This window comes from Juglans microcarpa x Juglans regia, chromosome 2D (assembly GCF_004785595.1).
Source record: "Juglans microcarpa x Juglans regia isolate MS1-56 chromosome 2D, Jm3101_v1.0, whole genome shotgun sequence".
NCBI classification, from domain to species: domain Eukaryota; kingdom Viridiplantae; phylum Streptophyta; class Magnoliopsida; order Fagales; family Juglandaceae; genus Juglans; species Juglans microcarpa x Juglans regia.
Genome location: NC_054596.1, coordinates 7,582,355 through 7,607,647, shown reverse-complemented (window position 1 = coordinate 7,607,647; position 25,293 = coordinate 7,582,355). Strand labels below are relative to the sequence as shown.

The 25,293-nt window shown below is 35.1% G+C and overlaps 3 protein-coding genes across 3 annotated transcripts; 2 read left to right on the top strand and 1 right to left on the bottom strand.

The window, feature by feature from the left end:
* Positions 1–1,091: 1,091 nt before the first annotated feature.
* On the top strand, positions 1,092–2,767 carry LOC121248316 (UPF0481 protein At3g47200-like). The gene has a single exon (XM_041146749.1). It carries the CDS (start codon positions 1,346–1,348, stop codon positions 2,597–2,599), a length of 1,254 nt encoding a protein of 417 aa, XP_041002683.1. The 5' UTR covers positions 1,092–1,345; the 3' UTR covers positions 2,600–2,767.
* A 4,638-nt stretch (positions 2,768–7,405) lies between these two features.
* LOC121248319 (eukaryotic translation initiation factor 3 subunit M-like) lies at positions 7,406–12,476 on the top strand. The gene is made up of 10 exons (XM_041146757.1): positions 7,406–7,689; positions 8,103–8,232; positions 9,388–9,526; positions 9,608–9,820; positions 10,017–10,155; positions 10,972–11,122; positions 11,332–11,441; positions 11,513–11,610; positions 11,761–11,830; positions 12,122–12,476. Exons 1-10 carry the CDS (start codon positions 7,597–7,599, stop codon positions 12,209–12,211), a joined length of 1,233 nt encoding a protein of 410 aa, XP_041002691.1. The 5' UTR covers positions 7,406–7,596; the 3' UTR covers positions 12,212–12,476.
* Positions 12,477–13,411: 935 nt separating this feature from the next.
* LOC121248275 (ABC transporter B family member 27-like) lies at positions 13,412–22,160 on the bottom strand. Its single transcript, XM_041146682.1, has 17 exons — positions 21,748–22,160; positions 21,161–21,235; positions 21,027–21,062; positions 20,865–20,939; positions 19,276–19,400; positions 18,409–18,508; positions 17,908–18,079; positions 17,702–17,820; positions 16,947–17,057; positions 16,720–16,864; positions 16,133–16,265; positions 15,929–16,004; positions 15,442–15,507; positions 15,211–15,318; positions 14,883–14,990; positions 14,584–14,781; positions 13,412–13,859 (listed from the first exon to the last, which is right to left on the bottom strand). Exons 1-17 carry the CDS (start codon positions 21,829–21,831, stop codon positions 13,656–13,658), a joined length of 1,935 nt encoding a protein of 644 aa, XP_041002616.1. The 5' UTR covers positions 21,832–22,160; the 3' UTR covers positions 13,412–13,655.
* Positions 22,161–25,293: the final 3,133 nt, after the last annotated feature.

Sequence of the window (25,293 nt, the reverse complement as noted above, 5' to 3'; positions counted from 1 at the left end):
TTAACTACTAGTAGAGATTACCTAAAAGGCCGCTATATAAATACCATATTGTATTCTTTCTGTCCCAATTTAAATATCTAATTTTAGAAAATGATAAGAATGAGATAAAATTGAAACTAAAATATACATAGCCAAAGTCATGACCTGCACAGGCCAATCGATGTGCACATCTTCATTCTTATTTCTTTTGAATTAAAAGAGAAGGGTTTCATTCTCAGCCACGTTAATTAATTGTAAAGGAATATGGCTTTGGAGACAAATCATTTATAAAAGAGAAATGCTGCAATCATAAAAAGATGTCACAAAAGTAATAACATCTTCATTGGCTTTCAAATAGATTTTCATATTAATAATATATTTAATTAGTGTGTCCATGCACGACTAAGCTTTCAAATAGATTTATTCATTTATACAACTGATAACATCTTCATTGGCTTCTCCTCTTAAACATTTTAATCACTTTAATTTTTGTAACGATTCATTACAAGAAAATTGTTTATTTGTTGTCAAATATTTTCTGCGAAAATGATTATTTCATACTAAAATGAGTCTGTTTTTATCCCAGATAGTCATTCATCTCATCGCAAATAATCTGTCCCAAATGCCCTTTCTTTTTTTTTTTTTTTTTTTGTAGTGATATATTAATGTTGCAAAGCTTATATATAGAGTGCTGTTGCTAGGCATAGCATTATTAAGGGAAACCATATTGGCTTGGATTGAGCAAATATCTCCCGTACGTCTTGCTCCGGCAGGTGTTAGTATACATTTATAACTAATTCTTTTATTTTCTCTCCCTTTTTTTTTTTTTTTTTTTTCCATTTCATTTCGTTTCTTCTTTTCCTGCTACTCTTGCAAAAGACAGATTTGAAATTTTCTTGTCAGTTCTTTATCTTATGTATAGGTTTTTCTTGCCGAAAGCAGGACTAAGTATATTTTGGTGATTGACAATTATAGATCAGGCCTAGCAATTGTGAGAGAGCCTACCAGTGGTCCATGCACTGTTTAAACCAGTATGTACATTACCAATTGACTATCTATAGTATACTTGGTTGACATTTTGGAAGTCATTTTGTTGCCATTTGAACAAGTTTTCATGGGGAATATTTGAAATTCAGTTTCATATCTGAAACACTTGTTGTCATGCATTTCATTCATGTTGTTATTGTTACTTTCATATTATCTGATCAGAATGTTTGTTTGCTGTTATCTTTGAAGAGAATTATATATATGGACATGAATTTCTTTTCTCCACTCTTTTCAAGTGGTTGTGTTTCTTTTGTTACAGAATACAATGACAGCCAGGGGCAGCTAGCACAAAATTAAGAAAAGGCAAACAAATCTTAAAATGTCTCAATTACATGTTGGAATCGATGTTGGGTCATTGACATCTTCATTACTGGGTAAGATGTCCCAAAGTCCAAGCATGTCTTCTCGGTGCTGCATCTTCAAAACCCCCCAAATACTCAAAAGGCATAATGAGAAAGCGTACATCCCGGATGCATTTTCAATTGGACCCTTCCACCATGCCAAAGAAAGCCTGAAAGACACAGAAGAAGTTAAACTCAAGTATCTTCAAGCCCTTATTAGTAGATCTCCAGATCCGACCCAAAAGCTGGGTGAGATGATAAAAGACATTGCAGAGGTTGAAGGGGAGGCTCGTGGGTGCTATGTCCCACCAATTAGCCATCCCAATAATGAATTTGTGGAGATCTTGGTACTCGATGGTTGCTTCATAATCGAGCTGTTCCTCAGACACACAAACAGGGAGCTTAGAGATACAGACGACCCTGTATTCACCATGTCTTTTATGCTCCAACTTCTTTACCATGACTTGTGTTTGCTGGAAAACCAAATGCCTTGGTTTGTGCTTGAGCGCCTCTTCCACATGACAACCCATCCTAAAAACATTCCCCTCGTTCAACTTGCCCTTAGCTTCTTTGATAACATATTCCAATCAGCACCGTTATCCTCGAACAAGCGTCTGGAGCACCTCAATGGAAGCAAGCATATCCTTGACCTGCTAAGGAATTCACTGATTTTCTCAACTACAAGAATTGAGGGTGAAACTTTAGGGTGGCAACCATTTCCTTCTGCAAGGATTTTGGAAGAGGCCGGAATCAAGTTCATGAGAGTAGCGTCTAGTAACATCCTGGACATCAAATTTCACAATGGTGTGCTAGAAATCCCACCTCTATTGATTCAAGAAACCACAGAAACTGTCTTTCGAAATCTTATATGTTTCGAACAGTGTCAACCAAATTGCAGACCCGTGATCACTTCTTACGCTATACTCTTTGACAACCTCATTAGCACTGCCAAGGATGTTAATATATTCTTAGAGAATGGGATTATAGATAACTGGTTGAATCTGGAGGATGCAACTCGATTCTTCAACAAGCTTTACCTGGATACCTATGTCAAAGAGTACTATTTTTTGGAGTTTAACAAGCAAATAAACAGATACTACAACGGCAATTGGCCCAGACTGCGCGCATACTTGGTGCGGAATTATATATTAACCCCAATGGGTATTATTTCTCAAGTTGCTGCCTTTATTCTCAATGGTTGTACCGTCATACAAACCATCTTCAAGAAGTAAACTTTCTTTCCAATCAAGACTAGCATTATCATCTTTACATGTTGTCATCATGTATACTGATTATAGACCCGACCTAATGGAAAAAAAAAAACGTGTATTTACTTAAAAATGTTTTTGATTTCTTTTAATCAATCTGATTAGACATGATCATCACCTGTAAGCTTGTGGAAGGCATAAATAGAGTTCCAAATCTAACTTGTCATGGATATGGACCCTCAACATGTAAATAAGTTGAGCAAATTTCCATAAATATAAATAATCAAATTATGATGGTATGTGGTGTAGAGACATTAAAATAACAACACAAGTTTGATCCATGTGTTCTCATCCTTTTCAGTTCCACCAGTTTCTTTCTTTTGGCCAGAACCGATAAAGTGATCTCTTAGTAGTGACTTGTTGCATTGTGTAAAGCAAATTAATTTGATTCATTTGCATGGCAGTTTATGTAATCTATTGGTGTAACATTGTAAATAAATCATAATGCCTAAGAGGAATTGTAACGCCCTGTACCCAGAGGGTCAAGGAGTTACTTCCTAGCGTCTAAAAATCATCTCCCAACAGTACAAAATATATATACTCCAAAGATTTTATAAGCATAAACGCATTTATTTAGACTAAATGTAGATGTTCCTCTAAAAGGACCTCAGCATAATGTACCACCAATTCCACAAGTCTCAATAATTTGTCAACATCCCAATAAACCAAATTCTATAAATCTCAATAATTTATCAACATCCCAATAAACCAAATAAATATAATGAAATCCAATCTGCTGAATAAAATCGTCCAATAGTAATAGTACTCTTATGTATCAAGTCCACTATTCTCAATTAATCTTGTCCACGCTTCCTATTCTTGATTTTCGGCTGAACTATCAAAACCATTTGTAAAATATTATAGAGATAATGTGTGAGTTATCAACAATTCAGAAATGCAAAACATCATAGCGACAATTTAGAAATACTAAAATATCATTTGGCATTTTAGAGAAATGTCATTTAGAGAAATGCAAAACAAAACATGATATCTAAAATATCACAGCGATAATTCAGAAATACTTATCTTTAAGAAAAAAAAATCATTTGGCATAACATAACTGAACATTGTCATAACAGAACAGAGGCATCATATCAGAACAGAGACCATGTTTAACTCTCGTGATAAGATTGTACTATCCTTTGTGGCCAAATTAGGCAAAAACAAAAGTGAATTACAATCAATTCACATTTATTTGCCTAGGTCGTTCCGTAGTGGAAACATACTGAATTATCAAGCACTTCTTCCTAATGATTACTTAGAGTACATGGAAATAAGAGAAATAATATTTGCAATATAGAGTACGAAATTGTCGCGTACTCCTTTTGAAAAAAATAAGTAAACATAGAATCTACGTGAATAAATTAATTTTTTAATGGTGGACTCCACTCTTTTTAAAAAAAAATATGTTGTACCTGCATAACCCATAACTATATCTAATATTATTAAGAAAATAAAGAACTAAGAATAACTCTATTCAAAGTCTTTTACATTACATATCATTCACGTAGTATATAATTTAATTTAAAAGATATATTTTAAAATTTAAAATTTAAAATTATGTGTGGCATTTTCCGAAAACCAAAGATGATGAAATGAAAGATACGGAATGTAACGACTTAATAATGTCGGCGGCTTTTTATGAGAAATATTGCATTTCCATGCCCAAACAAATCAAGCGTAACTCCGTAATATTATCCAACTGAAAATCTTAGTTTGGATTTCACCGATCCCAATGGAAGTTTCTGTGGCAAATGGAGAGATCTAACCTCCCAATACTCGAATGGTAGAAGAAGAGACAGATTAAAGATATGAAATACGTTGCCACCTTGGATACATAGAATATCTCATTATATTTGTAAATAGTAATAAAATAATTTAAATTAAAATATTTTATTGAGTTTTGAAAAATTAGAAAGAAAAAGTTGAATAAAAATATTATAAAATTAAAAAATTGTTTGAATATAATTTTTATTTTAAAATTTGAAAAAGTTATATTATTTTTTGTGTTTATTTTGGAATTTGAAAAATTTATAATAATTAGAAAATGATTAGAACAAAAAGTTGAAAAGCATGGAAATATGGAAGCACATTAGACAAGGGTTGGGCGTGTTAGTTCTTCATACTAGAATTGGGAGACGGTTCAAGAACTAAATTTTGACATGACATATGGCGTGAAGATAGCGCCCTCAAGGATTCACTCCCTACAGTGTTCAGACTTGCACTTGAGAAGAAGCTTTAGTGGCAAACCTGATGGTGATGGTTGGTGACTCCAATGGAATGTGAGTTTTACTAGAGCGGCCCAAGATTGGAAAGTCAGCAACTTTGCAGATTTTTTCCAACTCTTATGTTCCATGAGACTGAGTACTCAAAGAGCTGATATTTTGTGGTAGGTACTTGCCAAAAAAAGTATATTTTTTTGTTCATATTTTCTGTAAGGCCCTCATACAACTGTAGAATAATCACGATTTGGAGGAATAAGGCACCTCTAAAGGCGGTATTTTTGGCTTGAACAACGTTTCTGGGAAAGATTTTGATATTGGTAACTTACAAAAATGCAAGGTGATAGTAGTGGACTGGTGTTGTATGTGCAAACAAAGTGGTGAGACTGTAGGTGGATCATCTTCTACTACATTAGGAGGTTGTTAGAGTGATATGAGATGATGTATTCAGAGTCCAGACGGGTAGAGCTAGCCTAGTGCTTGTAACAATGGTTGAACTTCTAGCATGTTGGATGAACTTGGGCGGTATTTCACAAATCTCAGCTGTGTGGAAGATGATTCCTATATGTATTCTTTAGTGCAATTGACAAGCACGAAATGACTGGACCTTTGAAGATAGATAGCATTCATCAGAAGAGATTAGATTATTTTTTGTTAGAACTTTGTTTTTTTGGGAGGTAAGATGTCCCAAAGTCGAAGCATGTATTCTTGGTGTTGCATCTTCAAAACCCCCCAAAAACTCAACAGGCATAATGAGAAAGCTTACATCCCGGATGCATTTTCAATTGGACCCTTCCACCAGGCCCAAGCAAGCTTGGAAGACACGGAAGAAGTTAAACTCAAGTATCTTTAAGCCCTTATTAGTAGATCTCCAGATTCGACCCAAAAGCTGGGTGAGATGATAAAACACATTGCAGAGGTTGAAGGGGAGGCTCATGGGTGCTATGTCCCACCAATTAGCCATCCCAATAATGAATTTGTGGAGATCTTGGTACTTGATGGTTGCTTCATAATCAAGTTGTTCCTCAGACACACAAATAGGGAGCTTAGAGATACGGACTGCTCTGTATTCACTATGTCTTTTATTCACCATGACTTGTGTTTGCTGGAAAACCAAATGCCTTGGTTTGTGCTTGAGCGCCTCTTCCACATGACCAGCCATCTTGAAAACATATCCCTAGTACAACTTGCCCTTAAATTCTTCGGTAACATATTCCAATCAACACCATTATCCTTGAACAAGCGTATGGAACACCTCCATGGAAACAAACATCTCCATGGAAGCAAGCATATCCTTGACTTGCTAAGGAATTCACTGATTTTCTCAACTACAAGAATTGATGGCGACACTCATGGGTGGCAACCAATTCCTTCTGCAGGGATTTTGGAAGAGGTCGGAATCAAGTTCACAAGAGTAACATCTAGTAACATCCTAGACATCAAATTTCACAATGGTAAATCCCACCCACCTCTACTGATTCAAGAAACCACAGAAACGGACTTTCGAAACCTAATCAGTTTCAAACAGTGTCAGCCAAATTGTAGACCTGTGATCACTTGTTACCCTATACTCTTTGACAACCTCATTAACACTGCCAAGGATGCTAATATACTCTTAGAGAAAGGGATTATAGATAACTAGTTGAATTTGGAGGATGCAACTCGATTCTTCACTTCAACAAGCTTTACCTGGATACCTATGTCAAAGAGTACTGTTTTCTGCAGTTTAACAAGCAAATAAACAGCTATTGCAGCGGCTACCGGCCCAGTCTGCACGCATACTTTGTTGCCGTGTAGATAGTGGGTTAAGATGATATAGGTTGAGATGAAAGTTGAATAAAATATTGTTAAAATATTATTTTTTAATATTATTCTTGTTTTGAAAATTGAAAAAGTTAAATTGTTTACTATATTTTGTATAAAAATTTTAAAAAATTGTAATGATGAGATGAGATAAAATATTTTTACCATCCAAACAAGCCTGAGTGCAGAATTATATATTAACCCCAATGGGTATTGTTTCTCAAGTTGCTGCCTTTATTCCTATTAGTTGTACCGTCGCACAAACCTTCTTCAAGAAGTATACTTTCTTTCCGATCAAGACTAGCATTATCATCTTTACATGTTCAAGAAAAAATAACAATAAAACTTTGATCCATGTATTCCCATCATTATCATTTTCAATTCTATCAGTTTTTTTCTTTCGGCCAGAACCGAAAAAGTTAAATTTATCTCAACTTAAAAAAGTTAAATCTATCACAATGAGATTCATAAAATGCTATTATTTACAATTCAACTCAACTAATCTTAACATCCAAACGTAATTTTAGAATGACTTGTTGCATTGCGTAAAGCAAATTAATTTGATTCATTTGCATGGTAGTTTATGTAAATCTATTGGTGTAACATTGTAAATAAATCATAATGCCAAAGAGGAATAATTAACAATTTATTATACACAGTAATTAACAAAAGGGCGAAAAAAAAAGGGGTAAACATGGAGGAATTTTGACGGGAAAAAGAAGGCGTAGAGTAAAAAATAATTAGCAAATTACAGAGAGTAATAGCCGTCTACTGTAGCTTTCGAAAAGCCTAAAAAGGTAATAACACTTCTAAAATTTCTGCAGCGTAAACCTCATCCCCGTTGATCCTATCTAGGGTTTCTCCCTCTCTGCTGTTCTCCGCTCTACAGCAAAAATTAGGCTTTTCAACTCTTTTCAGTTGCAGAGGGCTTCAACAATGACGACTGTGGTCCCAACCTCCGAGGAAGATCCGGCGCTCACCGTTGTCCGATTCACTTCCGAGCTCGCCTGGGCGGACGCCGGCCCTGAGGTACCACTCTTCCTCCTTCACCATCCTTATATGCATACATGGCCATATATACGAATCTATACGTGTGCGTCTCAAATACTACGCAAAAAACTTGGTTTATTTTGTTGGTGTTCCTGAGTTTAGGCGATTTTTATGATGTAAGAATTTGTATCAATTTTGACAGAAGAATTTCTTTTACATATTATGATTTCTGGGGCCCTGTAAAATTTAGTTTTGTACTCATTAATTCGATTATAATGCATCTGATTAATGAGAAAAAAATGGCATGTAAAGGGAATTGTGATATAGGGCGTCAAGTTTCTTTTATCACTGGACTAGCCCCGGTATGGCTACGTTGCACGATTGCTTTTTATCTGTTGGTATTTGTTAAGGTTATTGTGTGCGTAAAATTACCAGTCTTGGTCGTTGGTTAGGTTGCCGAGCCGCAAGTTACCAGACTTTGCATTGAAGCCCAAGAATGGATTGTAATGAACAAATGGTTGGAGTTGGCTTCACTGATGCTCGCCTCTGCTGACTTGATATTCTCAAAGGTGTCTGAGAAAGGTGCCAATTCTCTCTGTTCAATGATTTTTAAATTTCTTGAAAATGATCTGTAGGATTATCTATCCGAAAAAGTGTCAAGCTCTATAGCAATTAATTAAGTAATATGTGCTGATGATTTTTCCCTATGTAACTTGATTGTCTTGAGTTTATTTTGAACAATGTTCTATCTGTAATTTGTGTAAAAGAGTAATAATTAGTTTGTATGAGAGCTAGGCGCAACTTGGTTGACAGTTTCATAGGCTTTATCAGATTGATATGAAGTCCTCAAATTAATGACATGAGTAAAGAGGGCTAAGTCAATAGATTAGTAGGAAGGACTGAGATCCTTTTTTTTTTTTTTTTTATAAGCAGAAATATTTTATATATATATATATATATCAATAGGAGTAACCAAGTACATTGGATGTATACAAGAAAATCCCTAACCCATACTAGAGAGCTCCTATTGCCCCAAAAGCCCGCGAAAAACTACCCAACATACATCAAGCCCGAAGGACTGAGATCTAGTGCCCCAAGGACTGTCATTGGTGATGTCTGGTTCTGGTGAATGATTTTAGGTATGTGCTAATGTCTGTGTGCAAGGGATTTTTTTTGGTACAATTCCATGGCCATTCCAAGTTTTGTAGTCCTACATTTCACCAGTCACTAAGATTAATAATTGGTTTCTGTAAGAAGAGAAAGTACAGGAAGTAAAGGGTATTGCTGTTTCCTCCTCTTGTCAAATTTATTCACTCAAAATTATGTGTTGCCTTTTACTTTGTTACTAGATAAATGCTTTGGATTCTTCAATGATGCTCAAATGTACAGAATCTTGTTCATTTCCCTTATTGTGGGGGTTATGATTAGAATTATACACACCATTTCCTTAGCACTTTACTTTAGGATGATTTATTTTGAATATGTCTGTCATCATTTTAAGGCAAACACTATAGTACAGATTGTTTTTTAGATCAGTAAACAAGAACTGATAGTACAGATAAGATGATTTACATTGAATGCTGCAAATTTTGTGTTGCCCAGTTTGAACTTCACCTTGTTATCTAATATTTAGTGAGGGTTAAACTTCTGACAATATATTGCTTTCTTTGTAGTTTGAAATTTTTTGTTTTTATCATTCATATTGACAAGAATGCCGTTTGTTGATTTCTTCCCCAGATCTTGAGTGCATCTTCACTGTTATCTGCAACCTTGTTACGAAGTCTGAAAGTTCAGATGAAGAGATTGAGATGGCGAAAGTTATATCTGGGAAGATTATTCAACAGCCAAATGAAAAACCTGCATTGCGGTTAAAGATGTAATGTCACTTTTAATTGTTATTATCTTAGCTTGCAAAGTTTTGAAGGCATCTCTTATAGTTGTTTCTTTCTCCCTCTAGCTTGTTCAATCTGTACAACCTACTGGAGAACCCTCACGGCCAGTTCCATGTTTACATGAAGGCCCTAACTTTGGCATCCAATGGGAAAGCCACTGAACACATCGTTCCTTCATTCAAAAAGATGGATAGCTTCCTCCAACAGTGGAATATCGGGATATCAGATCGGCGAGAGCTCTTTCTTACCATCTCTAATGTTTTGAAAGAACATAAAAGGTATTGGGGGAAGGGTCACACATGAAAGTGAAATAGTTCTCGATATATGTTAGCTGGGAAGCAGTTGTAGTATCCAAGTTTTTGTGTCATCATCTATTTGTGTCATCACTAAATGCAACATGATTTCTTAGAGAAGTAAAAGATGGAGTCGTCAGTATTAAATTTTGTGCGTATTTTTTTTACCTTATAAGTCCAGCTCGTCAAAGGACTCTTTCAAATTCCTGGTAAAATACTTGGCAACGTTTTCTGGTGAAGATGCATATACAATGAGTGAAGCCAAGGAGGAAGCTGTACGTGCAATTGTGGAGTTTGTGAAGGCTGCTGACATGTTTCAGGTATCATGCACTCTTAGTGAATTATTACTTATACTTTATTAGGAGTGTATATGTGCTACTTACTATACTCATATACTCTTATTTGTATGGTTATTTGTTTTATCAACATAATATGATTTATTTATAAATTTCTCTATCAGTATGCTTAATATTTTTCTTTTTGGTAGTTAAGTAATTTAAGAGAGTTCTTTGTATTTATTATGCTGCTCAGCTCTCTATAGTTCTTTCAGATTTCTAAGAAATGGGAAATTGTATATTTTTATGTATTGCATATGAAAAAAGATATGAATACTTTGCTCTTGTGTAATTAATTAAAATAAACATTAGTGTCTATTTGGCTATGCCTAGTCATTGATTAATAAAATTGTTTACTTATCAAAAAAATAAAATAAACATTAGAGTGTCTTTGTGAGGTAATAGATTCCCGGTGTGAGATAAGGCACCGGCCTCTCAAATTAATGGATATTAGTAAATGTGGTCGTTCTCTTTACGCAATACTTGATTGAATTTTAATATGCATTTATTGTGGTGGGCAGTACATAGGTCTAATGGGTTGATTGGGTATAAAATCTTCTTTGGGATGCCAACCTAGGGTTGCAGGAGTGCTGTCATTTGGTGTTTTTCTTACTTCATTTTCTTGGATGGAGAAAATTGAATTTTGTGATATGCTTACTTTTGGGTGGATCTGATTATTTTGGGCATGAATGTAATTTTTTTGTTTTTTAAATGCATCAACATATGCATGTCTTTCATATTCGCCTAGAGACTTGTAATTTTGGGAGGACATGGAATTGACTCTTTATTGCTGCATTGCAGTGTGACTTGCTAGATATGCCTGCTGTAGGGCAGTTGGAGAAGGATGCTAAATATGCACTGGTATATCAGCTTCTTAAAATTTTTCTGACTCAGAGGCTTGACGCCTACTTGGAGTTTCATGCTGCAAATTCTACTTTGCTTAAAAGCTGTGGTACACTTTCAGTAATCTATATGTTCATTACACGCTCACTGCATTGCTTCTTACATTTTTCTCTTGTATATCCTATGTATACTCGGGCTGCATCTCTTTTAGTTTATCACTAAAACTTTCATTTACTTGTCAAAAAGAATGAGTTTAGCTTTATTAAACTTTACATGACTTAAGTTTTTGTTGGGAAAATGCTTCTTGCAATGATTTAGGTCTTGTCCATGAAGATTGTATCACAAAGATGCGGTTGATGTCGCTGGTGGATCTTGCCTCTGATGACTCTGGCCAGATTCCTTATGCTGTTATCAGAGATACACTCGGAGTAAATTTCTTTGACTTCTTCTCTTTTTGGTTTTGGTTTTCCTCCTTGGTTATATTGGGTGCATGTTGCAGGTCAATGATGACGAGGTGGAATTGTGGGTGGTGAAGGCAATAACATTCAAGTTAATTGACTGTAAAATGGACCAGATGAATCAAGTTGTGATTGTGAGGTGCACTCTTAGCTCCTTCTGTGTGTGGTTCATTTGGCTTTGATTATAGCAAGATCTGATTTCAGTACTTGGCTGTTGATGTATGGTCTATAGTTGGCTGCCAACCCACATCAATTTCTTGTATTCTTACTGAGAATGTTTGACATGTAGCCGCTGTACTGAGCGTGTATTTGGGCAGCATCAGTGGGAAACACTTGGAACAAGGCTTGCTGCATGGCGGGTAAAAAGAACTTCCCACAGTTTCTTTGAAATAAATATGCTCCGTCTACTTAATTGCCCGATGAAAGAAGTTTGTGGTTTATTGTTATGTAGTAACTATCAATTTGATGCTGTCTACTAAAGAAAAATCCTAGTTATCTTAGAGAAAGTGTATTGTCATTGAAGGGAAACATTTTTTAAGGTGTGGGTTTGCACTGCTGGTGCGTTCTCACAGGATTTCATGTTGACTAGCTTGTCATTCTGTCCCGAATATGCACAAGACACTTAATGAGTGACGTGTTTCTATTTCCAGGGTAACATTGCAAATGTTATCAGCACCATTCAAGCTAACAGGATCACTGAAGATGGCTCACAGGCAATGCAAGGCTTGATGATTCGTTAAGAATTTCCTCAACCCATATAGTTAGTTCAAAAGATCTTTAGCAGGAGATAGTGAAGACTGGTACGGTAGTGAATCATGGAAATTTGATTCCCATTTTTGTATTTTTGGAACTTAAACCTAAATCTGCCGAAATTTTTGATGGGTTGTAATTTTCATTCATAGTTGTTGTTGATTCATGATCTACTCACCCCATCTTGTCTGCTGCATTTGGAATTTTGGAGTACATTTTCCACCCCAAGTCAATTCAAAATGTTTAGCTCTCGGTCTTTATCTTCTTATTGGAAAAGTCAAACTTGTGTTTTAGACCTGTGATGCATTTAGAAATCCAGCCAGTTGAGATAAGACATCAGCCTGATATTGATCCATGACATTGACGCCACAGCAATTGCCTCTCAAGCAAACTCCATTATTTTGTCAAGCATCGACCCTATCATATAGTTAATACTTAATACACACATGGAAAATATTGCACTATTTAATTTTTGGTTGTGCTTTGAATAAGAATACTAAAGTTACCTACCCTTCCGGTGCGCACTCCGTTTACCTTTCGCGGTAAGAGTAGAAACAATCCATATATAAGAAGCCCCCATAGATAAGTTCATAAATCAAATGTTAGCCCTGATATTCTGCGAGCTAGAGCCAGCCTTTTCTTAAATTTTTAGATTTTTTTTTTAATTATTATAATTATCATGGTTCTTTCAACATTCTCTAATGTAATATCGCGTGATTAGTTCACAAATGAACTATAACAAATAATTTCTATTCCAATCATTTAATACAAATTTATGATATGACGGAAGAATGATGATAAAAAAGACGGTGAATAATATTAGTCTAATTTTTGCATGTCTGCCGTTGAGCAGAGGATATACAATGGGAATTAAAATTAGGAAAACTCTATTTATGATCCAACCCTACCTAGTCTCCGCATCGCTGATATCCAAGATTAAACAAATTTAAAATTCAAAATTTTAATTGGAGATAGGTTTTGCCATGTTATCAACGCAAAAGGTGTATCATTTAGACTGATCTGTAAGTAGAAAGACTAAAAAATATCATCCAAACAAATGGTCAGAGGCACATTTGGGTTGAAAATCACCCGTCTGCCAACCAAGCAAAAATCAGCATATTTAAAGGTACCATGAGCCGCCAGTTTTCCAAAATCATTTTAAAGAAAAAAAGATTTTGTACCAACAATGCTTCTGGGTAATCTGGATGGTGAACACTTCCATAACAACTGGGAAGTAATAAGGTTTTTGTACATCTAATAAAGGATCAAGGTAGGAAGAGGACTTGATAATAATTTGAGACCAAGAACTTCTTCATCTACGCGATCTACACAATAAGCATGAAGGAGAAGCCAGCATTGGAATTTCAATCAACTTGACCTCACCTATTATTTTGATTCATTCCTGCTTCCTGTAGTTTTATCTACAGTTTTAAACTACAATGCAGTACTTGGGGCTTGTAATTGTCTCCTCACTAATGCAGTGTAAATTCCATCTTGGCTGAGTAGCTCCTCGTGGGTGCCGCTTTCAGCTATCTGACCATCTGATATAACAGCAACACTGTCTGCACTTTTGACTGTTGAAAGCCTGTGTGCTATGACAAGAACAGTCCTTCCCCTCATCAGAGAATCCATGGCATCCTATATATAGCATGAGAAGAGGTAAGTTGATATTTCATGGTAGTCAAATAAGGAAAATTCTGTATATCTGAATTTTATCTTCTGATTCTTCTTTCACTGATCCTCCCCTTTTTCTCATCTTCTAGCATGAATAGGAATGAATTGAACCCTCATTCTTAAATCATTCTTGCTACATGCTGCTTGTCAGTATATGCTATGGAACCTAACATTTTAGAAGTAAGTAGCAATAATTATGAAGTCTCTTATCAGGGGAGGGCGATGAATCAGTTGGTAGACTTGGTCCCATGACAATGACTTGCTGTGAACTCGCATATCAAAGCATTCCTGTCTAAGGATGTAGTTTTTTTATAAAGAGAAATAAGGTGATGATATTCTTTATTTTGGGTTTGGTTTTTCTTTTGTTTCTTCACGCTCGGAGGGTGATAGCTATGTGTGACCAAGAGAGTCAAAATGGCCAGCAGAGAGAGACTAGTAAACATTCACACAAGAATGTCGTTCAGTCGTTCCAATGAACACATTAGAAAATTAGATGGTTTTATTTTCTATTTGTAATAGTTGGGCAGGATGAAAGTGGAGGAGCTCTAGATGGTTTAAAAAGAAATGTCGGTCTTTTAAAAATTGAGACAGATATTTAGGCAGGAATGCACGGGTCATCATCAGCTTAGATGCACAACAAATTTGGTGCTTTTCAAATCCCTACATTGCTAAAATCTATCAATCTCACCTGAACAAGGTATTCACTTTCAGCATCTAGAGCACTAGTGGCTTCATCCAGTAGCAAAACTTTTGGATTCATTAATAGCGCTCTGGCAATTGCTACTCTTTGTTTCTGGCCACCTGACAGCCTCAATCCACGTTCTCCAACAACAGTTCGATACTTTTCAGGAAACTTTTCTATGAATTCATGGGCGTTGGCCATTTTCTGGAATAATTATCACTTTATCACAATTCACAAATGGAGAGAAAATTCAAAGACGTTCATTTGCTAAGAGAAAAGAAAAATAAAAAAGAGATTAAACTCACAGCTACAGTTTCTATCTCGGTACTGCTAGCTCTTCCATTGAACCCGTAGGCAATGTTTTCTTCCACGGAACAATTGAAAAGAACAGGCTCCTGGCTGACGATACTGATCTGTAATATCATAAAATACAGGAAATAAAAGGGTCAAATAAGTCTCACAGGTCTAATGGTATCAAACAATTATTAGACGCCACAAAAGGAGAGCATAATCAATGGGAGAAGAGATGTCTTAATGTTACGACACAAAATATCTGTAGGTAAAGTGGAGCCAAGACAACTAAATCCTACAAAATTGAATGTACGACCAGAAAATATTTAGAATTATAATTACCATTTTATGAAGATATTCATGTGATATTTCCACTAGTGGAAGCCCATTTAGCAAAATCTTTCCTTTGAGAGGGTCATAGAACCTCTCAATTAAGTTGGCTATTGTCGTCTGCAACAAATAATAAATAATTATAACAATCAACAAATGCAAAATCACTTCCTCAACATATCAAATGGCACAAGAGGAAAAAAAATAAGAGAGAGAGAGAGATGTTGAACCTACGATATTTACCTTTCCACCACCACTTGGACCAACAAGAGCAACTTTTGAACCAGGCCTTAGTTTTAAACTTATACCCTGCACTTGAATCAAAGGTTGGAGACATAACGACAAGGAAAATTGTTAGAAGTCCTACATGCTTAGTATTTCTATACACACTAAGGCCTGGGAAACAAAGCACTTGACATGAGAAGAAAGTTCTAGAAACACTTGGAAGTCTTGAACTATGCTAAGCATGTTCAAACCGAGCTTCTGGGCAACAAAGCAGAGCCAAATTGAATCTTAGAATTAATTATTCATTTGTATTACGATTTATTAATCTTTTTTCATTTTATCACATCCTAATCGTAAAGACTGCAAGGGCTAGATCAATAAAGCCAATTTCAGTGTCATAGTACGCATGAAACAGATGCAATAATCTATTTGCAAAAAATCAATTCTTAGTATCATGCTCATTACGTCAAGTTCACAATACAATCTGATTAAGGAGTTTTATTACCTTGAGTACCATATGAGTTGGGCGAGAAGGGTAAGCAAACCAGACATCATCTAATTCCACATCTCCGTCGGGGTTTCTGCCATCAAGGACCCGACATCACTTTTTATTTTTTTGGTTAAGTATTGAGGACTGACATTACTGACAAAGATATAACTTCAATCTTGATAAAAGGATGAAAACAAGAGGGGGTTTAATACAACTTACCCCATGGGGCACCTATCTCCGGATTTTGGCATAACTGAGATACGATCCAGGAGCTGAAAAACTCTTCTGCTTGCTCCTGCAGCTTTCATTGTTGTTGTATATAATCCTGATAAAGAGGATACCGAGGATCCAACTGCAGGCAGAGAATTTTAGCAATTTTGTATATTTATAACAGCTATAAAGCTTTTGTAGAGAGAGAGAGAGAGAGAGAGAGAAGCAACCAAACAACAATATCGAAAACATGCTAGCTTTGTCTTCAAAGATTGATTTAACATAACCATATAATGAGATAACATGATTAACACAATTTCAAAGCAGAACAATAACAAGGTCAACTGTCAAGTGTCAACATTCATCCAACTTGAAGCCTCTTAAGAGGCTATTTCCCATAATTCAGTGATCCTGTACAGAAATTTATCACATTTTAAGCATCTACTACATTCTTTTACCATGAGAGATCTATACTTTTGCCCACAGTTCTTAAAAATTTTAAAAGTTTATTATGACTTTGTCTAAAATGAAAACTGAACTTGAACACTGCCTCTTGAGGTCCCATTTTGCAGGCTATTCACAATGAAGGGAAGTACCTGTAAGGCTGTAAAGAATGAAGGATGTAAGGGAGCCTGCAGTCATGAAGCCTGTTATTGTCAAGTAAGCTCCATAAACCACCACTACGATGACAGATAATGTGGATGCCGCATTTAGTCCTCCAAAAAATAGACCAACTACTCTCTGTGGTAGAAAAGGAAAAACTCAGAAACTTTGACAAAGAGAGACTGAGAAAGATGGGACAAAGATTAGTCAAGAAACTCACAGCTTGTCTAAGACCAAGCTTCAACGTCTCGTCAACCTTTTCTGAGTAATTTGAAATTGCATAAGCTTCTTGAGCAAAAGATCTGACCGTTCGGATGGCCCCAAAAGATTCCTAAGAGTAAGAGTCAATATTGCTCAGGAAAAAGGATTACTTTTGAATTAAAAACTGACTAAAAATATTCCTAATAATGACTTACTTGGTTGTTCTATATGTCCAGTGTACTTGGATCCATTTTTTTTAACGAAATTTTATATTACTTATAAAAGCATGTCTGGAACTACTTAATATCAACATATTGACCTAGAAAAACTGAAGCACGAGGAATCCAAGCAAATCAGCACAGAACTTCTTCGGAGTCACAACCTTTTTCTTCCTTTTTTTTTCCCATCTTCTTCAACAAATCCTTTACCCCAGCTATTCTATTTTGGTTTGTGGACCTAAAAGTTCAATCCACAACCAGGATACTCCTGGTGCTTTAACATAATCAAATCTTTACTCTTTCTTCCCCTTATTATAGCAAGCTTTTGAATATTCTACTCCCCAACCTTTGCCCCTTGCCATATAATCAATCGTAATCTAAAGTCCTCAAAACTACCTGTTAGACTTCCTTTCTGCCACTTAATTTTTTTTTCTAAATGCAAGGATTTATGGATTAAAATACTAAAAATATAGAAAACCACATGGTTCCCAGTACCATGCACAGAGCAATTCAAAATAATTAAATAACCATATAAATGTTCATATGGCTTACAAACCTCCGCAATTGAGGCAGCGACTGCAGCTGCAGCTTGAGTTGCATGTGAGAGTTCACGAAGATAGCGCCCAAATTTTCGAACAGCAACTGAAATGACTGGCACTACGGCCAAAGCCAACACTAAGCAGGAAAAAAAAAAAAAGAATACAATAAGCAAAAGGGTTATTAGACTAGTGAGCATTACTGCAAGCAAATAAAATCAATTACATGTTAACTTCCAAGAAGATGTGAACATGAAGGCAATGCCAATTAATGCAGTTGTCAGATTTCGGAGTGCCTCAGAAAGATTGGTCGTTGCAGCATTCTTTATGATCTGTGTGTCTTCAGATAGCCGGCTTAGGAGTTCCCCCGTTCGAGTAACATCAAAGAATGCTATTTCCTGTTGAACCATGTAGGAGCAACCATGCCAAAGGGATTTTAGATTCCACATCAATACTAATAAGATGACAACAGGATTACTTGGTAACCATTTTCTAAAATCAATTATCATTGTTTCTGATAGTGCTTAACCTGCCACCTTTGGAACTCACACTAAATAAGTTAGTCTCACTTTAAAAATCTATGCTGCATAATGCATTAAAAAAAAACGATATACTAATTAGTAGAGTGGTTTAAAAATTAGTTTGCAGTACGTGTGTTTCTGGGTCTTTTCATATCTCGCAAGTAGCTGTCCCATGTTTTATAATTCTGAGGATTAATGGGTCTAACCTGATGTATAAGGTGACTGAATAAGTCCTTTCTCACACGAGTTACAACCCTTTCACTGGCAGAAGCAAACAACCATGCTCGAAGTGCTGTGCACAGAGAACTAAAAAGACCATGGTCAATTAACAGCAAACAACACAATGATAATATAGGCTGTGAAATTCAATACAAAGATAGGAATCTACCCACACAAGCACATGTAAAGGTTCAACATATCGTTTAAATTTAGATGGATCTACCTCAAAGGCAGATGCCTTTTTTTTTTTATCTAAAGGTGAAGACTCTGAAGCAGGTCATGCACTACATCATCATTCTCATGCCACAATATAACTAATTCAAGCAAATGTTTGATATTATCCACTTTTGGCACGAAGCATATTGTAGCTAAAACACACACTTGATGGAGATCTTGTAGAATCAATAGTACGTTGGATTGTATTGCATTTGCAGTGTTAAGCTTTAAGTTACAGCGAAGCAAGGGAAAGTTGAAAAGAGTAAACTTACCTTAATAGAAGTTGTTAGAATTCTTGCTTTTGTCATTTCTAGTTTGAAGAAAGTTGAGTTTCCAGAGTAAAATCTCTACAGAGTAGGCCTCACTAAAAATAACGCTTTCAAGTTTCAAATCAGGAAATTTATGTTGTTACCTAGGAAGGAAAAAAGAGCTGGAAACTATGGAGATCTTATTTTTCTTCTGTTCTAGAAAGACATCCTTCAGCTTATTGGACATTGTACATTTTTTTGATCAGTAAAACAAGGATTTTATTGATGACACTCACACACGTGCGCGCACACACATGCACACACATTCCTTCAACTTATCTTTATTAGAAACTATTTTTTCTCGTTTCTGTAAATTTGAGAGTATCATACCCAATGACCACTATAAGCACAATATCCAATATGGTGTCCTTGATAGCATCCAGAGCTTCTGACTGCTGTTCAGGAGTTCTGATTTCTCTTGATACAATGTCTATTATCATACCACCATATTTTGGCTGCACAACAAGAATAATAATATTTTTTAGAAAAAAAAAACGAATGAAATGAAAACTGAGGGAATGGAGTTACATGCTCATCAGAAAATGAAAACTGAGTTATATGCTGAAATTTACTTTCTATAACTTTTTGATCCATATTCTATGTGGACCTATCTCTTTCAGCTAATCAGAAAATGGAGTCAGATCAAAAGCTTTCACTAAAACATGCAACTATCCAGTTGCAAAAGGAACTACCAATGATTATCATCACTTGGTAACTGAGACTATCATTATAAAAAAAAATCAGAAGCCGTAATCCGGGAAAAAACAGAGCAATACCACCCAAGATAGAAGTAATGCTGTTTAAAATCCTAGGCCAGTACTAACAAACTAGACTGGTGTTTGGGCAATCCCACAGAAAATCTAGGTGATCCATTATCGAAAGTCTCACAATCATCTGATTGAAAACCACATTCATGATGCATCAGACATTAAGGCCATTGAAAAAGAGAAGCAAGATTCCCCATACTGCATTGAGGAGAACATTCAGACAAAGAGGTCTATGCAGATGGCAAAGGCTTGCCAAAGTCTCGTATATCCAGAAAAACACTTATCTAGGCTCCTTGGCACTCATCTTTCATGCACCAGTGAGGGCCAAAGGAAGCTTCAGAAGCTAATTAGTTCAGATCCACCTTAATTTATGGAGAGAACCTTCATGCTTGTTAACTTCATATTCTTTGATTCTATATTGGTATTACAAGCTGCTGTTTTGTAAATTCCCACTAAAATTATGTGGTAGAATTGCTAACTATGTGTTCAGACATAAATTGGGGAAAAGGAGAAGTTCAGTCAGTGGAGATCCAAATGAACTTGGAGTGTGTAGTTTCATTGTAACTTTTGATATGTCATAAGAGCATATTTGGAAAAAAGTCGGATGTTACTTGTCAGAAAAAAGAGATTGATGAAAAAAAGCAACAGAGGGCTATCTTCAAATTATGCCCTGCATGAAAGAAAAAGATTTTGACTAGAAAGCTTTTTCTTGGTGGAGTTAAGAACTTACTCTTTGATATTTTTGACATGATGATACACAAAATGTTAACCTATATCATTGGATCAATCGTGAAACTTATTTGTAATTAAATGTGGTATATCTATCAGGATTTTGTCCTCATCAAAAACCAAGTTTTCCATTTTCCTTGAATCTCCAACATATACAGGATTCACAATAGAACATAAAGTTCCAATAGCACACTAATCAGTGCTGGTGAGCAAACAGCAATTCTAAAAGATGCTTGGCATGTTGAGCCAGCAGCAATCCTAAAAGGTACTTGGCAGTTAAGATAACAATCCATTCACTACATACCATTCTTACAATCATTCATTATATGCCATTCCCTATATTCGTGTTAGATGCTAACTAAGGGGAGAAGATAAAAACAGGAGAAAGAACACGCATGTCCACCAATAGGCAAGTCAACATACAATCAGAATACTTGATGTGGATGCGATCAACAGGGCAATGGTGGCAACAACTAGCTTCCCTGCATCGGGCTTTGCCTGTAAAACAGCAGGATTTCAACAACTTAAGACATTTTTTAACTCATTTCTACAAAATCAGAATGCATAAAAAACTTCCTCATCTACCAGTGATAATACTCTGCAGAATCCAACATTTGCTGCCTGCATTTGCCAAAACACAACCATAAAATTTTTGCCAAAAAATGCTTTGAATCAGAGGCAAATAGAACTGTAGGCTTAGTAGTATGAATAGTCATCACCTCTACTGCATCCCCGTGCTCAAGGTCTGTCACAAGACCATCAGCGGATTGCTCTTCGTTTGCTTTCTTCTTTGCCTACATGAACCAAAGCGAAGTCTCTCTTTTTTCAGGACGAATTAAAAAGGACCTTAATAATCTTCTCTCAATTAAAGACTCATAATTATCCTTTTCAAAATAAGCAGACTCATCAAGGCCTACTAAATAGAGGTATGTACACACGTACACAAAGCATGGGAATAAAAATTTGAACGAGAGAAACAAAATGAACGAATATAAAGAGCAAGCTAAAAACAAACTAAAGCGCAAGAATTTCAGAATAACTTCTTCCTACGCATGCAGCAAACAACCAAACCATGTAAGTTCAATCAACCAATGTCAATAGAAAAGAATTCATGAAATAGTGTACCCAAAGACATTGGGGAAATAAAAGAAAAATAAAAATTGTCGTCAATGAATACAGAAATTGAATGTAACCAAGTTCTTGATATGGCTATGGTAGCAAAACCTCCAACACACGAACAACCATGACCCTCCGATACATGACCCATAAAGAAAGACAAAAAAAACCAGTAGAGAGAAAACAAAACCTCCTTATTCAAAAGAGAGACCCTCTCGCTACCGGAGGAAACAATTGACTTTGAGGTCCAGTCCAAGTGCTGCTTCTTGCCCATCAAAGAAGGAGGATGTGTGTTCCGCGGGAAGTGAAGGTGGTTCAGAAAGAAAGTGGTTGACAGAGTGAATGAGGTCAGAACCACTCGGGGACAAAGATCTTCGTTAGCTAACTGTTTTTAACCAACCTTACGGATCTAAGATAGTGTCTTGGATGAACAAACATAAAATACAATGGTTTTTTTGGAGTACATGTACATATTGTTTCAGAGAATTTTCAGATGACGCCACCGCCACACTACACCGGAACCTAAAGAGAAGTGAGAAATGAGAATCCAACCCTCCCCACGTAAATCCAAAAGATACCAAACACGGCGCGTGATTTTCTTATAGAAGATATATATTCTTCTATCATCTCTCTGTGTGGCCGAGCGTGAGCGTTCCCTTAAATTTGAATGATCCGTCAGTCCAAATGCTCTGATGCTGTCATATTCTGTCGCGTTACTTAATTAAATATTTTTAAAACATAAAAATAATTAAAATTACGATATAAATTTAATTAATTATGAAAATATTATACTCACGCATAACTTATAAAAAAGAAAAAATATTCTAATCACAAATTAATTATACAAAATAATCTCATAAGTTAATGTGGATCGATGTGGTTCTTCATATTATAAAGTTACGTTTATTGTAAAGTAGATCTAACAGATTAAATAAAACCACATCAATTTATAAGATTATTTTTGTATAATTCGTTTGTGGACGTAACAGTGAAAAAACAACTGTTTTATTTTCCTCAATTGTACGTGATGCATATTTTCTTGGAATCCATTTCTCCTAATTCTGTTTTGTTATTAATAACAATCACTATAAAACAAGGCCCATCACAAATAGAAATATAAATGAAAGTGTGATTTTGAAAACATACTGACAACATTATTGTTTGGTCGTTAATTGAATACAAAGAAGATTGAGATCAAAACTTCTAGGAACATTATTGCTTTGTCATGAATTGAATAGTACATTTTGATGGTTTATTAATGAATTTGATAATGTCTGTAGTTAGGGAATCATTGTCCATATACGTGTCATTGCGATAACGAATTAATACTGATGATAATAAGCAAAAATAAAATGAGTTTTACATTATGTTTTTTTAGCAATGTTACTTGTACGTATAACTTAGTTATACGCACAATATTATAGTTATTGAGTATTTACCCATTTTATCAAATTTTTTTTTAATTCAAATTTTGAATTATAAAGTTTTCAACATTTCAAAAGCTGGCACATTAGCACGCATAGTTATTTGCATAAAATTGTAAGTATATGTAGTATTTTTTTTATATATAATATAATATGCTAGTGCCATGTGATGCTTCTAGGTCAAGCGATCCATATGAGTGGTAAACTCATATAGCCAAATAACAGCGTCCTAACTCTTATTGCATTGATATGACATTATTTATCAATATCTAGATTTATTTTTTAAAAAATAATAATTGATCTAATCATTTACAGATCATATCATCGCATCAAAACAATATAATTGAACATTAATTAACAAAAAAATCATTTCCATATGTTCGATGGACTTAAATTATAATATGAGACACCACTATTGATATATATATATATATAGTAATAGTTTTTATGATGAACCAAATCTCTATTAAAAAGTTAGAGAGAACAAAACTCACAATAGATATATAATGCATGTGATATTCTCGAAATGGCATGCGCATTAAATATATATAATGTGAATTCTTATCTTAAAGAATATGAAGAGAAAAATAATATGGTGACTTTTGGATCGTCTATATATATATAATTATATATATTAGACGCATGCCTACCATTACCAAGTACCAAGACACTTACGGTCACGTGGTTTGATACTCATACCATGCTACTTGGCCACCAATGACAACCACTTGACTGAGTTTTTATTTTTATTTTTATTATTATTATTGTTTTCAATTTTCTGAATTTTTTAGAATAAAAATCAGTGAGATAACTCACTTATCATTTTAGAAATGTGAAAAATCTTGAAAATAAAAATTAATTAATTTGATCAACGAGTTGCTATTTAGGGCTGAGTTGGATATTAAGAACATTTCAAAATATTTGTAAATAATAATAAAATAGTAATAATATTTAAAAATTTATAAATAATAGTAAAATAATTTAAAATTAATATTTAAGGTTTATTTCATGGCAATTTGAGCAACATGCAGGACAGTACTACGAAGCGTCGACTAGCGAGTACGTATTACAACGTGCCAAACAAGTATGGATTGGCAAGATGAGCCATGCTATTCATCTACCTGCAAGTTTCATACACACACACGTCGATGATAAAAAAAAAAAAAAAAGCGTGCGTTTTACCTTACAATACAATGATACATACCCCAAATCACTATCAGGTTGATTTCAAATTTCTCTCACTCCATATTCAAGCTGCAATGATTTTTGTACAATTTTCAATATTTTCATGTATTTATTGTCTTCTCTCCATATTTAAGCTAATCCATGGTTTTACAGTTCTTCGTTGTCTTCGCTCCATATTCAAGCTGCTCCTTGAATTTTGTCCTCATGTGGGGAGTTATTTTCCTGGGTAGCTACTAGACATTTGTTGGATACAATATCTGATAAGCCAACAACAAATTTGCTTGAACACAATACGTGCATTTGAACACAATAAAGCCAACAACGAATTTTGTTCGCCTGTGGGGCGTTGATTTCGCATTTGCTCAAAAGCTCACTGCACCCACCCAACATAGAGAAGCGAGACTCCCACTATCCATCTTCTTTTTTTTTCTTTTTCTTTTTTTCATCCACATCTGCAATGTAAAACATCCAATGTAATACTTAGAGGGTCTATGGATGCTAAGGCTACGAGCGATTCATTAATGGGACCGATGAGAGGGGGGATATGCATAGGGGGAAGAGGCAATCGATAGGAGCTTCCAATTATGTTCACGTGAGAGAGGGGATCAACAAGAGGGGGATCGAAGAGGGATTTCTTATTGCTCAGAGGCAATGGGAGATGGGAGAGGGGGAGAGTGATGCTGGGGCTATGAGCAATTCACTACAACGAGATTCACAAATGGACCGGACTTCTCTTAGATGGAGTTTGCCACATCAAAAGTCATGTGGTGTGTGATAAAAAAAAAACCAGACTAAGAATAAAATTTATCTATATATTATATTTGATAACATAATATTTCCGTTGTGTCTTCGACATTTTAGAGAATAACTTAGGCCCTGTTTGAATTTTTAGTTAATTTTATTTTATTTAATCATTATAATTTTTTTAAATTCTTATACAAAATATAATAAACAATTTAATATTTTCAAATCATAAAATAATAATTATATTAAAAAATAATATTATAATAATATTTTATTCAACTTCCATATTAAATTATCTCATCTCAACTCACTATCCAAACGGCACTTTAACGAATTGATTTGTACTTGATCTATATATCCTAGTTTTTTCCAACCATTAAAAC

What these genes read in the sequence shown, in the direction of transcription:
- LOC121248316 (XM_041146749.1), top strand. Translation starts at nt 1,346, where the DNA reads ATGTCTCAATTACATGTTGGAATCGATGTTGGGTCATTGACATCTTCA.
- LOC121248319 (XM_041146757.1), top strand. Translation starts at nt 7,597, where the DNA reads ATGACGACTGTGGTCCCAACCTCCGAGGAAGATCCGGCGCTCACCGTT. An exon ending in GGGCGGACGCCGGCCCTGAG is followed by an intron (nt 7,690 to 8,102) that starts GTACCACTCTTC and finishes GTCGTTGGTTAG; the next exon opens with GTTGCCGAGCCGCAAGTTAC. An exon ending in TACTTTGCTTAAAAGCTGTG is followed by an intron (nt 11,123 to 11,331) that starts GTACACTTTCAG and finishes GCAATGATTTAG; the next exon opens with GTCTTGTCCATGAAGATTGT.
- LOC121248275 (XM_041146682.1), bottom strand. Translation starts at nt 21,831, where the DNA reads ATGGGCAAGAAGCAGCACTTGGACTGGACCTCAAAGTCAATTGTTTCC. An exon ending in CCGAGATAGAAACTGTAGCT is followed by an intron (nt 14,782 to 14,882) that starts GTGAGTTTAATC and finishes TAATTATTCCAG; the next exon opens with AAAATGGCCAACGCCCATGA. An exon ending in AAAGTGAATACCTTGTTCAG is followed by an intron (nt 13,860 to 14,583) that starts GTGAGATTGATA and finishes TGCTATATATAG; the next exon opens with GATGCCATGGATTCTCTGAT.